This window comes from Idiotropiscis lumnitzeri, chromosome 4 (genome assembly GCF_059441095.1).
Source record: "Idiotropiscis lumnitzeri isolate Australia: NSW breed Sydney's pygmy pipehorse chromosome 4, RoL_Ilum_1.0, whole genome shotgun sequence".
Lineage (NCBI taxonomy): Eukaryota > Metazoa > Chordata > Actinopteri > Syngnathiformes > Syngnathidae > Idiotropiscis > Idiotropiscis lumnitzeri.
In genome coordinates, this window is record NC_142394.1 from 11,736,477 (window position 1) to 11,752,786 (window position 16,310).

General features: G+C 39.9%; 1 protein-coding gene across 34 annotated transcripts in view; it reads right to left on the reverse strand.

Annotated features, from left to right (window-relative positions):
- The window catches only part of LOC148338123 (protocadherin gamma-A11-like), a 244,584-nt gene that overhangs the window by 83,807 nt on the left and 144,467 nt on the right, over positions 1 to 16,310 (reverse strand). The window contains exon 1 of one of the 34 annotated variants that reach the window (XM_088292989.1): positions 12,704 to 15,310. The exons of 30 other annotated variants lie outside the window; for them this stretch is intronic. In XM_088292989.1, coding sequence (XP_088149115.1) covers positions 12,704 to 15,151 — 2,448 coding nt within the window. In that variant the 5' untranslated portion in view covers positions 15,152 to 15,310. Of the gene's footprint in view, positions 1 to 3,541; positions 6,127 to 8,729; positions 11,353 to 12,703; positions 15,311 to 16,310 lie in introns of those variants that run through there. 3 more of the 34 variants (XM_088293003.1, XM_088292988.1, XM_088293011.1) reach the window with 3 other exon arrangements.

Consider the following 16,310-nt stretch of genomic DNA (forward strand, 5'->3'; position numbering starts at 1 on the left):
GACCTCGTCGTGATTAGTTGACTAATCTTGACATCCCAACAGGCCAATTTATAAATTATTGAAACACACAAGAATAGAATTATAAAAGAATTATTTTTAAATCACAGTTGAATTTGTATAAGTTAGGAACCATTCGCAGTCACAGACAACTGAATTAAACAGCTAACAGACGCCAAGCTGTTGGCACCCTTGTGTCTCTGACCATGGTTCTGATTCACGTCACACTGTCTGTAATACTAACCACATTTTGCAAAACGAAAATGGGGAATTCTAACCTCGAGAGGAGAGTCAGGTTCATCCAGGATATTCTTTTCCCTGTAAAGCTTCTGCATGGTCCCTGTAGAACTGGGGTCCATGACCAGCACGTTGTGACTTGCAGCTCTGTCCAATTTACAGTCACTTTTTCTGGAGTCAGTGGTCCTGCACACCTCGTAATTGTACACGTGCGGAAGAGTCCCCGTCCCCAAAGTATCAGAGTAACGTGGCGGATAATACGGAATGACAGGCAGGTTGGAGTGGTACAGGACGCGAGACTGTCTCCACCTGTACACTTTGACTGATATGATAAGCAGCAAGCAGGTGATGAAGAGGAAGGAGACCACAGCCAGCGCCAAGACTAAGTAAAAAGTCAGCTTGTCATTGTACTCCTTGTCGTGCATGCTAAAGTCAGTGAACTCATTTGTATTCATATTAATGTTACCTTAAGATCTGTTATTTATTGAATATTATATAGCGTGTTGTCTGGTTCTGCTTCGACACTCCTGACCGTGGTCGGGGGATGCAAGGGAGATGCCCCTGGGATGGCGGCCGGCGCACGTCGTCGAAAACGTGGAGCCCTGAAGCTCAATTACACGCCACATGAAGACAGGAGTTGTACCTGTAGCCTCGCTTTATTTTTTTTATACACTCTTCCCTTTGTTACAGCTCTAGTTGCTGTGAAATGCCCTATATAAATAAAGTTGTATTTTATTGTCTTGCCTCTACACGTCTCGATCATTTTCTCGCTAGCCACTCCAACAGATCCGCACCTCTGCTCTTGGCCCTCTTCCTCACGCATGCGCACTGCGCAGCTACACGTCACACACAAGCCTGTCACAACAGTCGCAACAAGAATATATTAAGTGAAATATATGTATATTAAGATATTATAATGTAGACTTGACACACGTGGGTGTCATGCAACTCCGTTTCAACTGAATCGGGGTACATAGTGCGATTACTAATGTGGCTTGCGAACTTTACCTGCAAATATTAGCTTGATAATAAAATTAAGAATGGAAATCCTAATTGTTGTTTTTGTCAAGGACCACTGATGATGTTTTTTTCATTGATTTTAGAGTTGCCCATTTTCTAATAAATTGTGGAAAGGTGTTTATAATTTAATTTTTGCTTGTGAGGAACCACACTTTTCCTTTGAACTCATATTCCTTGACCTAATTGACTATGTACTTGGAAAACATTTTATTATTAGTAGTATTATTTTAATTAGTGTATAATTTATGTATTATTATTATTTTTTTGTTTTGAGCGCTAAACTCGAGCTTCTTCGCATAGTCTGTCAACTACGTTGTTGTCCTGTTGCTTTAAACGTTTCGGCCCTTAGGAATTGTGGGTAACCTCCTTTCGTAAAGGAATGTCATATACAAAATGAGGCTTACGGGTTGCATTTACACACCAATCCGAAGCATATGTCGAATTGGAAAGAAATGATTAAAAATAATAATAATAAAAAAAAATGTCGAATTGGAACGATTCTATCCTCCAAGTACTTCCGGGTCTTGTCGCTCGGATACGATAAAGAAAATGTCCGCGGCAAAAACGACAATTCGAAGAGGCCCCTGGTTTATCTAGTTTTATCTATGGGTAAGCAGATAAAAAGGCGCACGTTGCACCTATTGTTCAGATATATCTGGTCGCAGTGAGTGTAGCGGCAGGGGAAGGAATGGTTGACAACAAGTGAGGGTGTGCTCAAAATATTCGAACTGATAGAAGGTTAATGCTGGAATACCCAGCATGCCGATCGGCAATGTAGTTGCCAACAATTAAATAGTTATTGTTAATGTTATAGATAATTATTTCCGAGTTTCAGACTTGTGTTCATCCACAGGCCATCCCTTTTATACAATAATTGCTCACTCACTGTTACTGTATTTAATTCGGTATCGTGACTAAGTTGTGTTTAAAGTCACTCGTCCTGATAACGCCTGCCGTGGATTACTAAAATCAAATTATATTATATTAAAATTACGGCCTTAAAATGCTTTTTGAGCTCAGATGTGCTTATGGTTACCACTGTGTATTTATCTGAAAAGTGATTGCGTTCTTTTGAGTGAAAATAGGGTCGCATAGTGCAATCATCGTAAAGGTTGGAAGACATGTCACATCTCGCCAACCGTCCCTCCCACCCCAAGGGCTAAGGTCCTATCATGCATGTTACAGGTTGTAGAGTGTATCTAATTATATTAAGCAAACCCACTAAATTAGAAGACATTAAACTAGTCCATCCATTTAATATACTGCTTATCCTCATTAGATTTGCAGGTAATTGGAGACTATCCCATCTGGGTTTGGACAAGAGGCGGCCTGCACCTGTGACATTTTGCTGGTCAATCGCAGGTGACATTTAAACAATCAACCATTACCACTTACATTTACACACAGATAAATAATACCTGCAGTAAATCTAAGAAGAATATTTTTGGATTGTGGAAAACAAGCAAACACCATGGAGAGATGCTAAAAATACTGAAAATGCATCTACTGACTGTAAGGCAGATGTGCTAAGGTAGCATTAATGTGCAAATTAATCATGTTGTAAAAAATAAGATGTTTGAGTTAAATAAAATCACATGTGCAATATACAGACTTCAGTTATCTACCCATTGCAGTGCATAGCATATTTTACTCTATCCTGGCATCAATACGGTTTCTACACCACTTATCCTTTTCAGGGTCTCAGGCATATTGAACTAACTGACTTCAAATCAGTGATACTTCACACAAACTGCACATTCACATCACTTTATTGCTAATCAAATCCTGCAATTCTGATAGGGATCAGTAGATAGAAAAAAAACTACTTTATGAGGGTATGGATGGAAACAAATGTTACCAAAAATAGGCTGCACAGTATTGTTTCATGTAATTATATTTACAGTTTATACAAATAGATTCAATAATAGATGGGATTAGAGACAATTTCAGGTTGGACTTGACAGTACTAAAGTAAAATAGCTACAGTCCATTGAAATGGACAATATTGATGCAGTTAGGGTTGTAAGTATTCTACAACTAACAAAGAAATTAGTCTAAATTGGAAGCTCTCCATGGTGCTGAATGACCACTTCACGACCACTGCATGACTCTCATTGAGCAACTGACATCAAGGAGAATTGAAACGATGCCTCTCATTGTTTAACATTTATGCTTCATGGATGTCATGAGATTATTGTAGACTTTATAAATATTGCATTTCTGTTAACAAATAGGTCATGAACCAAAAAGAGACACAGATTTCCACATGACAATGTCATAAACTAACCTCAAGAGGAGAGTCAGGTTCATCCAGGATATTCTTTTCCCTGTAAAGCTTCTGCATGGTCCCTGTAGAACTAGGGTCCATGACCAGCACGTTGTGACTTGCAGCTCTGTCCAATTTACAGTCACTTTTTCTGGAGTCAGTGGTCCTGCACACCTCGTAATTGAACACGTGCGGGAGAGTCCCCGTCCCCAAAGTATCCGAGTAACGTGGCGGATAATACGGAATGACAGGCAGGTTGGAGTGGTACAGGACGCGAGACTGTCTCCACCTGTACACTTTGACTGATATGATAAGCAGCAAGCAGGTGATGAAGAGGAAGGAGACCACAGCCAGCGCCAAGACTAAGTAAAAAGTCAGCTTGTCATTGTACTCCTTGTCGTGCATGCTAAAGTCAGTGAACTCTGACAGCACTTGAGGGAAGCTGTCGGCCACCGCCACGTTAACAATGACTGTCGCTGAACAAGAGGGCTTCCCGTTGTCCTCCACTACAACAGTCAGTCTTTGTTTGACAGCATCTTTATCAGTCACTTGGCGGACAGTTCTTATTTCGCCATTGTGGAGGCCCACTTCAAACAGCGCCCGGTCTGTGGCTTTGTGCACTTTATAGGAGAGCCAGGCGTTCTGGCCAGAGTCCACATCCACCGCCACCACTTTAGTCACCAGATAGCCCACATCTGCAGAACGAGGCACCATTTCGGCCAGCAGCGAGCCGCCCGTCTGCACCGGGTACAGCACCTGAGGACCGTTGTCATTCTGGTCCTGGATCACAATACGCACGCTTACGTTGCTGCTGAGAGGAGGGGAGCCGCCATCCTGCGCTCTGACGCGAAAGTGGAACTCTTTGAGTTGCTCATAGTCAAAAGAACGCACTGCATGGATGACTCCACTTTCAGCACTAACAGAAACATATGAGGAGACTGGCACTCCATTGACTGAGGAGTCCTCCAGGATGTACGAAAGACGAGCATTTTGGTTCCAGTCAGCATCACTGGCTTTTACAGTGAATATAGAGAGACCTGGTGTGTTGTTTTCGACAATGTAAGCCTGATATGAGCTCCTCTCAAAAACAGGCGCGTTGTCATTCACATCTGAGATGAGTAAGGTGAGAGTGACGCTACTGGAGAGGGAGGGCATGCCCTCATCAGAGCATGTCACTGTGATATTATACTCAGACGACCTCTCTCTGTCTAATTCGCTATCTGTCACTAAGCTATAAAAATTATTTTCAGAGGTTTTGAGAGTAAATGGAATATTTTCATTAATAAAGCATTTAACCATGCCATTGTCTCCCGAATCTAAATCTTCTATGCTGATAACAGTAACAACAGTGCTGATTTCTGCCCCTTCTGATATTACATTTGATTTAGACATAATGTTTATGTCGGGCGTATTGTCATTTTCATCTAGTACATCAATAATCAATTTACATGAATCTGTGAGTCCCCCATCATCACTAGCAAGTAAATTAATTTGAAAATGTCTTGATTTTTCAAAATTAATATTTCCAATTAATGAAACCTGCCCATTTTCTTTATTTATTTTGAAGATATCCCTAACGTTGTCAAGGGTGTTTGTAATTGAATATGATATTCTAGAGTTTAAATCCGCATCTGCATCAGATGCAGAAACAGTAGCTACAATGGTTCCTAAAGGTGAATTCTCAGTAACAGTAGCCTTGTATGTGTGCTGTGTAAAAACGGGGGCATTATCATTCACGTCCAACACAGTAATAAGAATCAACATCGTTCCCGACATCCGCGGCTCTCCTCCATCTACGGCAGTTAACACGAGAGACATCTGCTCCTCTTTTTCTCTGTCTAAAGGTTTCTGTAAAATCATTTCCACGTTTTTATTCCCATCCGCATTATTTTGCAGTTTAAGAGAGAAATGATCCGATGGTTTTAATTCGTAGTTTTGGAGGTTGTTAATTCCAACATCAAGATCTACAGCCCTTTGTAGAACAAATTTTGCTCCGATGGTCGCCGACTCGCTTATTTTAAATTTCATCTCATTCTTTTCAAAGCTTGGCGAATTGTCATTAATGTCGGTAATCTGTATGATAACACTATAGAATTCTATCGGACTTTCCAAAATGATTCGGAATTGCAGCGCACAAAGGGCGGTGTGTGCGCAAAGAGCCTCTCTGTCGATCCTCTCTTTAACGAGGAGGACTCCTTTTTCTCGGCTCAGCTCGATATATTCTTCATTGTTCCTCGAATAGATCTTTGCTTTACCAGAAATCAGACGCTGTATTTCTAAACCTAAATCTTGCGCAACGTTCCCCACTAAAGATCCTCTGCTCATCTCCTCTGGAATGGAATAGCTGGCCTGGCCGTACACTGCGTCGAGGGCGAAGAGAAACACAAACAGCAGTACTTGCCCATTCATTGTTCTGTTCAATTCTCCCCAGTGGAGCTCCTCTTTGCATATATTCCACCAAAACGATACTCCTCACAATGTATGTCGAATATAATCCTGTCTTAATCGAAGTGAATAGTGTTCAGGTCCAAATGTCTATATTCTTAATTTGACACGCACGTCAAATAATCCGTTCGCTTCTCGTCGCGTTCTCTCTGTTATGTCGACGTTACAAGGAGGCGCAGCACCAATCCTACACCCAGTCATCAACTCTCTGGTCTACAGCGTCCCTAAGAGTCCATATTGCGGCACTGCAGCAAGGAAGAACTTAAACTAAACACTTTCCACAGCACATGACTTACAAGATTTGAGCAGAATAAAAATAAAATAAATGTTAAAAAAAAAAATCATAATATACCTGGAACACAGTGGCTCAATGACTGTACACAAACGTGACTGAAAATTACCAGCCACTTTATAAATGTTTTAAAAAATAGTACATTCATCATAAACTTGTTAGTTGCCCCCATTTTACAAAAATAGCGTCATGTCTTTGTTTTTCACATTGCAACCACTTCGTACAGCTCGAAGCATATGCCAATGACACTTTTTTAACAACATTTCTCCGCGTTTAAGCATTTTTTTTTTCATTAACTGGGCATATAATTACTTTTTATTTCGTTTGATTTCTGGCATGAAAAAAATGTAGGTTGAATGTACACCAGCGTTTCATGTTCATTTGAAACTATTTTCAAAGCAACATCAATGTATTTTCATTGTGTGTGTGTGTGGGTGTGTGGGTGTGTGTTTGTGTCATTTAAAGAACACTGTTGAACGATCTTGGATTTAAGTTTGCAATATCGCAGCTAAAATCTATATTATTTAATAAATGCACATTCTGGGCTCCACAGTCAGTCTCCTACAATTATTATTTTAGACTTCAATAAAAGTAAAGGAACAGTGACAACTTTTAAGTCATCTACAAACTAATGGCGATTATTTTGCAGCAGCTCTGCAGTAATCTTGCTTGTTTGGAGTTATCAAACATAGGCAGGGTACCTAGGGTCAAATGTCAAATCCATGCACATTTATTTGGATCAATTTTCAATGCTACATTTTCAAGTGCCCACCAATGTGCAGTTTTGTAAAAAATGCTATTTAACATGGCATATTGGGAAACATGAAACGTTGTTACCTATTCCTTGTCAATGGTTTTGATTTGCAACAAAACATTGTAGTCCAATAAACAAAATAAAACATTTGCAAATTCTTTGAACACTGGTCCAGGAAATCTTATCCTCGTTAGATCTTTTATCAACTAAAAACACTCAGGAGATTTTCTACATTTTTTTTATTAGTGCTGCACATTTTAAGATTTATCTCACTTGATGGTAGAGGCACCTGTGATTAATATTTTAAACATCCATCCATCCGAAACAAGTCAAGCACACATCAGTGACAATATTGGCTGTGTATATACTGTATATGACTATGCATGAAGTCATTATTTAATATTCTACAACTTTAATCAAATGTCAGATTTCAAAGTTGATCCGATTGAAAATGGTAAAAAGATTTATGCAAAGCTTGAAGAGCAACATGTAAAAGAGAGAGCTCAAATATTTTGAAATTTAGCAGAGAAAGAAAAATACAAGACAACCAAGGCCAAAGGTCCAATCATGCAGATTTAAGGATTAGCATGACCACTGTACATGGATTAACAAGACAACAAAACATTCCATCTATCCATCCATTTTGTCCAAACCCACCCAGTTTGAACTATCCATCCATTATCTGTACCACTTCTCCTCACTAGGGTCGTGGGGGTGCTGGAGCCTAACCCAACTACCTTCGGGCAGTAGGCGCGGGGGCACCCTGAACTGGTTGCCAGCCTGATGTGGTTGCCAGTCAATCGCAGGGCACACAGAAACGAACAACCATCCCCGCTCACAATCATACCTAGTAGCAATTTAGAGTGTTCAATTAACATGCCGCATATGCATGTTTTTTGGAATGTGGGAGGAAACCGGGGCACTTGGAGGAAACCCACGCAGGCATGGGGAGAACATGCAAACTCCACACAGAAAGGCCGGAGCCGGATTCGAACCCACAACCTCTGCTGCGTCTCACTGTGAGGCCATCGAGTCCCAGTTTGAACTCAGGATTAAAAATAACATCTACTCAGTATGACGCAGACATGTGCTAAGTGCAACTCCACCATGCTATTAAAAAGATGCTTGTGATCACATGTAGTGTGTGGTTTTCAGCGCTCAGTGGGTACACTGCAGTGTTAAGCATATTTCACTCCCTTCAACCATCGATGCATTTTCTAGACTGTTCTAGGGTCAAAGGAAAATTGTACTAACTGACTATTAATCAGTGATACTTCACATAAACTGCACTTTGTCATCAAATCATTGGTAATCAATTCCTGCAATTCTGATAGAGAAAACAACTTTATGAGGGTATGGATGAAAACAAATGTCACCAAAGATAAGCAGTATTGTATTTTTTTCATGCAACAATTTTTAGAATTTAGATGGAACCAATAAGAGTGCATCTTAACAACTTGAATATGAACATGACAGTACTATTCGACAGCAAACAAAGGATTGAGTTAAGGTGAGCTCTGCGTGGTTCTGAAATTCTACTTCACTACCATTGCATACGACTCTCAGTGAGCAACTGAAATCAAGACGAATTGAAACAATACTTCTCATATTTTAACATTGGTGCTCGAGGGAAGCAATAACATGATGGGAGTTAGGACATTGCTGAAAACAAGCCAACCACAACGATGAGACTCCACATAAAAATATAGTAAACTAACCTCAAGAGGAGAGTCAGGCTCATCTAGGATATTCTTTTCCCTGTAAAGCTTCTGCATAGTCCCTGTAGAACTGGTGGGGTCCATAACCAGCACGTTGTGGCTTGCAGCTCTGTCCAATTTACAGTCACTTTTTCGGGAGTCAGTGGTCCTGCACACCTCGTAATTGTACACGTGCGGAAGAGTCCCCGTCCCCAAAGTATCCGAGTAACGTGGCGGATAATACGGAATGACAGGCAGGTTGGAGTGGTACAGGACGCGAGACTGTCTCCACCTGTACACTTTGACTGATATGATAAGCAGCAAGCAGGTGATGAAGAGGAAGGAGACCACAGCCAGCGCCAAGACTAAGTAAAAAGTCAGCTTGTCATTGTACTCCTTGTCGTGCATGCTAAAGTCAGTGAACTCTGACAGCACTTGAGGGAAGCTGTCGGCCACCGCCACGTTAACAATGACTGTAGCTGAACGAGAGGGCTGCCCGTTGTCCTCCACGACAACAGTCAGTCTTTGTTTGACAGCATCTTTATCAGTCACTTGGCGGACAGTTCTTATTTCTCCGTTGTGGAGGCCCACTTGAAACAGCGCCCGGTCTGTGGCTTTGTGCACTTTATAGGAGAGCCAGGCGTTCTGGCCAGAGTCCACATCCACCGCCACCACTTTAGTCACCAGATAGCCCACATCTGCCGAACGAGGCACCATTTCGGCCAGCAGTGAGCCGCCCGTCTGCACCGGGTACAGCACCTGAGGACCGTTGTCGTTCTGGTCCTGGATCAGGATGCGAACGCTTACGTTGCTGCTGAGAGGAGGGGAGCCGCCATCTTGTGCTCTGACCACCAAGTCTAGTTGTTTAATTTGCTCATAATCAAATGATCGGACTGCACTGAGAACACCAGTTTCAGAATTTAAGGAAACAAAAGTAGAAACTGGACTTCCACTTATCTGTGTGTCCTCCAAAAGATAAGATACTCTCGCATTTTGAATCGAATCAGCGTCACGAGCAGTGACTGCAAATATGGAAGTACCCGGAGAATTATTTTCTGTGACATAAGCAGAATAAATATTTTTATTAAATAATGGTGCATTGTCATTCACGTCTGATATTCTAAGATGTAATTTTGTTGAGCTAGAAAGTGGAGGCGTTCCGAAATCAGTGGCTGTAATTGTTATGTTATATTCTGAGACAGATTCTCTGTCAAAATATTGATCAGAAATCAAATTGTAATAATTTGTTAAAGACGTCTCCAATTTAAAAGGAAGTTTTCCGTCAATGGAACATTTTACTTGTCCATTTCTATCAGAATCTTCATCTTTTATGTTCAGAACCGCAACTGTTGTACCAGGAGGTGAATCCTCAGACAGTGGACTTGAAAATGACATTATATTAATTACTGGAGCATTGTCATTTGTGTCAATAACATCAAATATAACTTTACTGGTCCCAATTAGCCCACCTAGATCTTTTGCCTGCACCCTCACTTCATACTTCCTGTCCTTTTCATAATCTATTTGACCAGATACATAAATTAAGCCAGTGTTTTGATCAATATTAAAAATATCTGCTGCACTTCCTTTTATGTTTGACAAACTGTAAGTAATGACTCCATATGGACCACTGTCAGCATCTGTAGCATTTACAGTAATTATAGTTGTTCCTTTCATTGCATTTTCAACAATAGACGCTTTATATTGTGACTGGTTAAATACGGGTTCGTTGTCATTTGCATCTAAAATGTTTATTTCAATATTTATGGTGCCAGATCTCTGTGGTGTTCCTCCATCAACTGCAATTAATTTTAAAGACAAATGAGGATGTCGCTCTCTGTCTAAAGGATTTTGGAGCACCATTTCAACATATTTACTGCCATCTGGATTTGCATGCTGATTAAGTATAAAATTATCATTTGACGATAATATGTAATTTTGCAAAGCATTTCCCCCCACATCTTGATCCTCTGCACTTTGTAGAGGGAAACGCACTCCAACAACAGCAGATTCACTTATTTCAAATTTGAGAGCTTTATCTGTATGTAAAAATACTGGGGAGTGATCATTTATATCCAAAACCTCAACAATTACTCTGTGCAGTTCGATCGGATTTTCTAAAATGATCTCAAAGCTGAAGCTGCACGGAGTCACATCTCTACAAAGCTGCTCTCGGTCTATTCTGTCACTGACAACCAGGAGCCCTTTGTCTGTTTTCAGCTCTGCGTATTGCGTGCTTTCTCCCGTCACGATGCGGGCTCGTCCAGAAATGAGTCTCTTCATGTCCAAACCGAGATCTTGCGCCACATTTCCAATCACGGAGCCTTTTTTCATCTCCTCGGGAATCGAATAACGAATCTGACCACCTACCGTGGTAACCAAACGAAGCAGAAACATGAACGTTCCGATTTGCCGTCCCCATTCATAAAACACCCTCCATTTTGTGCACGGAAACGAGCGATGTCCGTGATAATCCATGATTACAAAACTAAAAATAAAAACCGAGCAATGTTATGTCCTGGTGGGTGAAGAATCAGTTCCCTCCTTACATCACCTCTTTACATCCAAACGAACGTGAGGCTGAAATCGCTGCTCTTACGTTTTCCTTCACCGCCAACAAATGACAAAAAAATCTCCTCCAGTGCTTCGTCAATAGGAAGGTCTGCATGACGACCACACATGGAAAACCATATCCAAGCCAACAGCGTCTCTTAGAGTCTAAAACGTGTAAGAGCGAGTGAGGCACAGACGAAAAAAAATGCACATTCATAACACTCAAAAGGAATTACAATGAAGCGCTTCCATTGTCCGAAAGTATATAGGCAAAAGAAAATATTGTTCAATACTCAAGGACCAATGCCATTTTTAAAAAGATAAATATACACTCAAATTTATAACGGATTTGCAAACAATGGACAACCAAAACATAAAGAACAAACTAAATGATCGTTACCATATGTAATCGTCTACTTCAAGGATTTTTAACATACACATAAAAAATGCACACCAGGTGTGGTGTATTATTATTATTATTATTATTATTATTATTATTATTATTATTATTATTATTATTATTATTATTGTTATTATTGTTATTATTGTTATTATTATTATTATCATTATTAATATTATTTCATTTTTTTATTAGTTGTTGTTATAGTAGTAGCCCGACTCGCATAAAAACATGTTTGTTTTTTCCACAATATTGTGATTATCATGAATCAAAATCAACAAATTTGTCAACTACAAAATTTGCTCAATACTCATTTTTATTTTTTTAATGTAGTCTTTCAACAATGCTGCGCTGTAATTTGAAAATGGGCTGTTGTGGAGTGTGCGACTTCAGTCATGAGAAACCATATCAACACCTTGGACAGCGACATTGCAGCTCAAAGATTGGAACATTACGAGGAAGTCAAATCAGATTTTTTTTTTGGTCAAATATGTGAAGAGGTCAAAACTGAATATTATCATTTAATGTTATATATATATATATATATATATATATATATATATGTATATATATATATATACATATATATATATATACATATATATATAAACAAGTGCTGTCAAGTGATTAATACTACTATTTTCTGTGAAGCTTGTAACAGATATGTACTTAAATAATAAATATGAAGTATATTTAATTCAAAGACTGTTCTAATAGCTTTCTTGGATTCTTGAATGCAATCTAAATGGGGACATCTTTACAGGCATTTTTCTTCTAAACTTTTCTCAAAACTGCCCACAAGCACCACACTCCAGCAGTGTTGGATTGCAAGGCCCAGTGGGAACTTGAATACGGTGTTCAATTCTGAGACCTGCTTAAGATGTACAGCTAATATGGCACAATATTTGCAAAAAATGCAAATTATTTTTGAAGTAAATCAAACATTTTGGATTAATCACCTGAATTAACGCTTTAATTTTGACAGCCCAAATATATATACATGTACTCTGATAAAATAAAGAATGGTGAAATATTGACTCACCAAAGTTGACATCTGTGAACAGTGTCCTGACATCTGCTTGTGGTCAACTGGCATATCAGCATCAGCTCCATCCACGCTCACTAAACTTTGACTCATGGCTTGCATGTTCTTCATGTCACTTTTTCGGGAGTCTGTGGTCCTGCACACCTCGTAATTGTACACGTGCGGAAGAGTCCCCGTCCCCAAAGTATCCGAGTAACGTGGCGGATAATACGGAATGACAGGCAGGTTGGAGTGGTACAGGACGCGAGACTGTCTCCACCTGTACACTTTGACTGATATGATAAGCAGCAAGCAGGTGATGAAGAGGAAGGAGACCACAGCCAGCGCCAAAACTAAGTAAAAAGTCAGCTTGTCATTGTACTCCTTGTCGTGCATGCTAAAGTCAGTGAACTCTGACAGCACTTGAGGGAAGCTGTCGGCCACCGCCACGTTAACAATGACTGTAGCTGAACGAGAGGGCTTCCCGTTGTCCTCCACGACAACAGTCAGTCTTTGTTTGACAGCATCTTTTTCAGTCACTTGGCGGACAGTTCTTATTTCTCCATTGTGGAGGCCCACTTCAAACAGCGCCCGGTCTGTGGCTTTGTGCACTTTATAGGAGAGCCAGGCGTTCTGGCCAGAGTCCACATCCACCGCCACCACTTTAGTCACCAGATAGCCCACATCTGCCGAACGAGGCACAATTTCGGCCAGCAGTGAGCCGCCCGTCTGCACCGGGTACAGCACCTGAGGGCCGTTGTCGTTCTGGTCCTGGATCAGGATGCGAACGCTCACATTGCTGCTGAGAGGAGGGGAGCCACCATCTTGTGCTCTGACCACCAAGTCTAGTTGTTTAATTTGCTCATAATCAAATGATCGGACTGCACTGAGAACACCAGTTTCAGAATTTAAGGAAACAAAACTTGAAACTGGACTTCCACTTATCTGTGTGTCCTCCAAAAGATAAGATACTCTCGCATTTTGAATCGAATCAGCGTCACGAGCAGTGACTGCAAATATGGAAGTACCCGGAGAATTATTTTCTGTGACATAAGCAGAATAAATATTTTTATTAAATAATGGTGCATTGTCATTCACGTCTGATATTCTAAGATGTAATTTTGTTGAGCTAGAAAGAGGAGGAATTCCAAGATCAGTGGTCGTAATTGTTATGTTATATTCTGAGACAGATTCTCTATCAAAATATTGATCTGATATCAAATTGTAATAGTTTGTTAATGACATCTCTAACTTAAAAGGAAGTCTGTTGTCTATAGAACATTTAATTTGTCCATTTCTGTCAGAATCTATATCTTTAATGTTCAGAACCGCAACTGTTGTACCAGGAGGTGAATCCTCAGACAGTGGACTTGAAAATGACATTATATTAATTACTGGAGCATTGTCATTTGTGTCAATAACATCAAATATAACTTTACTGGTCCCTGTCAGTCCACCTTGATCTTTTGCTTCCACCCTCACTTCATACTTTCTGCTCTTTTCATAATCTATTTGACCAGAGACATAAATTGTGCCAGTGTTTTCATCAATATTAAATATATCTGCTGCACTACCTTTCATTTTCGACAAACTGTAAGTGATGAGTCCATTTGAACCACTGTCAGCATCTGTAGCATTTACAGTAATTATACTTGTCCCTTTCGTTGTATTTTCTACAACTGGGGCTTTATATTCTGATTGATTAAATATTGGCCTGTTGTCATTTGCATCTAAAACGTTTATTTCTATATTAACGGTGCCCGATCTCTGTGGTGTTCCTCCATCAACTGCAATTAATTTTAAAGACAAATGAGGATGTCGCTCTCTGTCTAAAGGCTTCTGGAGCACCATTTCAACATATTTACTGCCATCTGGATTTGCATGCTGATTCAGTATAAAATTCTCGTTTGGTGACAAAATGTAATTTTGCAACCCATTTTGACCCACATCTTGATCTTCTGCACTCGGCAAGGGAAACGGCACTCCGACAACAGCAGATTCACTTATTTCAAATATGAGAGCTTTTTCTTTATTTAGATATATGGGAGCATGATCATTTATATCCAAAACTTCAACAATTATTCTGTGCAGCTCGATCGGATTTTCTAAAATGATATCGAAGCTGAAGCTACACGGCGTCACATCTTCACAAAGCTGCTCTCGGTCTATTCTGTCACTGACAACCAGGAGCCCTTTGTCTGTTTTCAGCTCTGCGTACTGTGTGCTTTCTCCCGTCACGATGCGGGCCCGTCCAGAAATGAGTCTCTTCATGTCTAAACCGAGATCTTGCGCCACATTTCCAATCACGGAGCCTTTCTTCATTTCCTCGGGAATAGAATAACGAATCTGACCACCTACCGTGGTAACCAAACGAAGCAGAAACATGAGTGTTCCCATTTGCAGTCGCCATCCATAAAACAACCTCTGTTTTGCGAATGAGAAAGGGAGACGTCCTTGATTATCCATGATAAAAAATATATCAATAAAAATTGTATATCCGTGTCAATCCGTTTGCTGCTCACTTATTCAACGCTTATATGCAAATAAATCTTCGCTAAAGACCGTTGTTCGTCCACTTGCACTCACCGCCACCAAAAGACAAATAATGTCCTTCCGTGCCTCGTCACTTGTCGGAGGACTGCATGACGACAACGCACGAGAAATTATATGCAGGCCAACAGCGTCTCTTAGAGTCGAAAACGCGTAAGAACGACCACGCTTCACCATAGCCAAAAAATGCACTATAATAATGTTAAAAATAATTTATTTTCGCCCATGTGTGTGAAACGTGAGCAGAAAAAAGCGTGCAACACCAAGGAGCCAAGACAAAAATGACTATTCAAAATAAAAATCGAATCTTTTGCAAACAGTACAAAACATTCAAATAGAACAAAATATTATCCTTCCAACATGCTATTTGTTATTCATGGAAATGTAAGACGAATTTATTATTTTTTTTATTTATTTATTTGCTGCACCATAATAAAAATAGCCTCAACAATAACTACAAAACTCAACAATAAATTATACGAATCAAAATGATTTATAAATAAGAAATTTAAAAACAAAAATAATTCATGAACACGTAGGATCTATATTTGGGCTGTATTAATTTTTACAAGTCTTTGAAGTAGTCACGTAACAATTTTGTACCAAGTTCTTTTTGGCCAGTGTGTTGATCATTTCACCGGAACCCCATTCAGCACCCTGGAAAGCGACGTTGAAGCTTGCAATTTTCATTATTAAGAAAATGTCATGGTGAAAATTGCATATTCTCATTATGTTAACGGAAAAAATATGTTTTATACCGTTTGTCTGTCATCGAATACTTGTATATTCAAAGTTACAGTTGCACTGAAACAATCCATCTCCCATCCCTGCCGGACATGCACCCGGTGCCTCAGCAGAGCTCACAAGATCACCAATGATAATAATCACCGAGTTCACACCTCTCCGCTGCAGGTGCATCAAAACAAAGACTAACAGACTGAAAAACAGTTTCTTCCCTACAGCCATCTCCACGCTGAACTCTCGCACACAACAACCTTTGCCTTGTAGAACTGCAACATAATGTGGCACCCAGTACTCTTTATCAACACTCTTTGTTTTATTTGTATTTATTTAT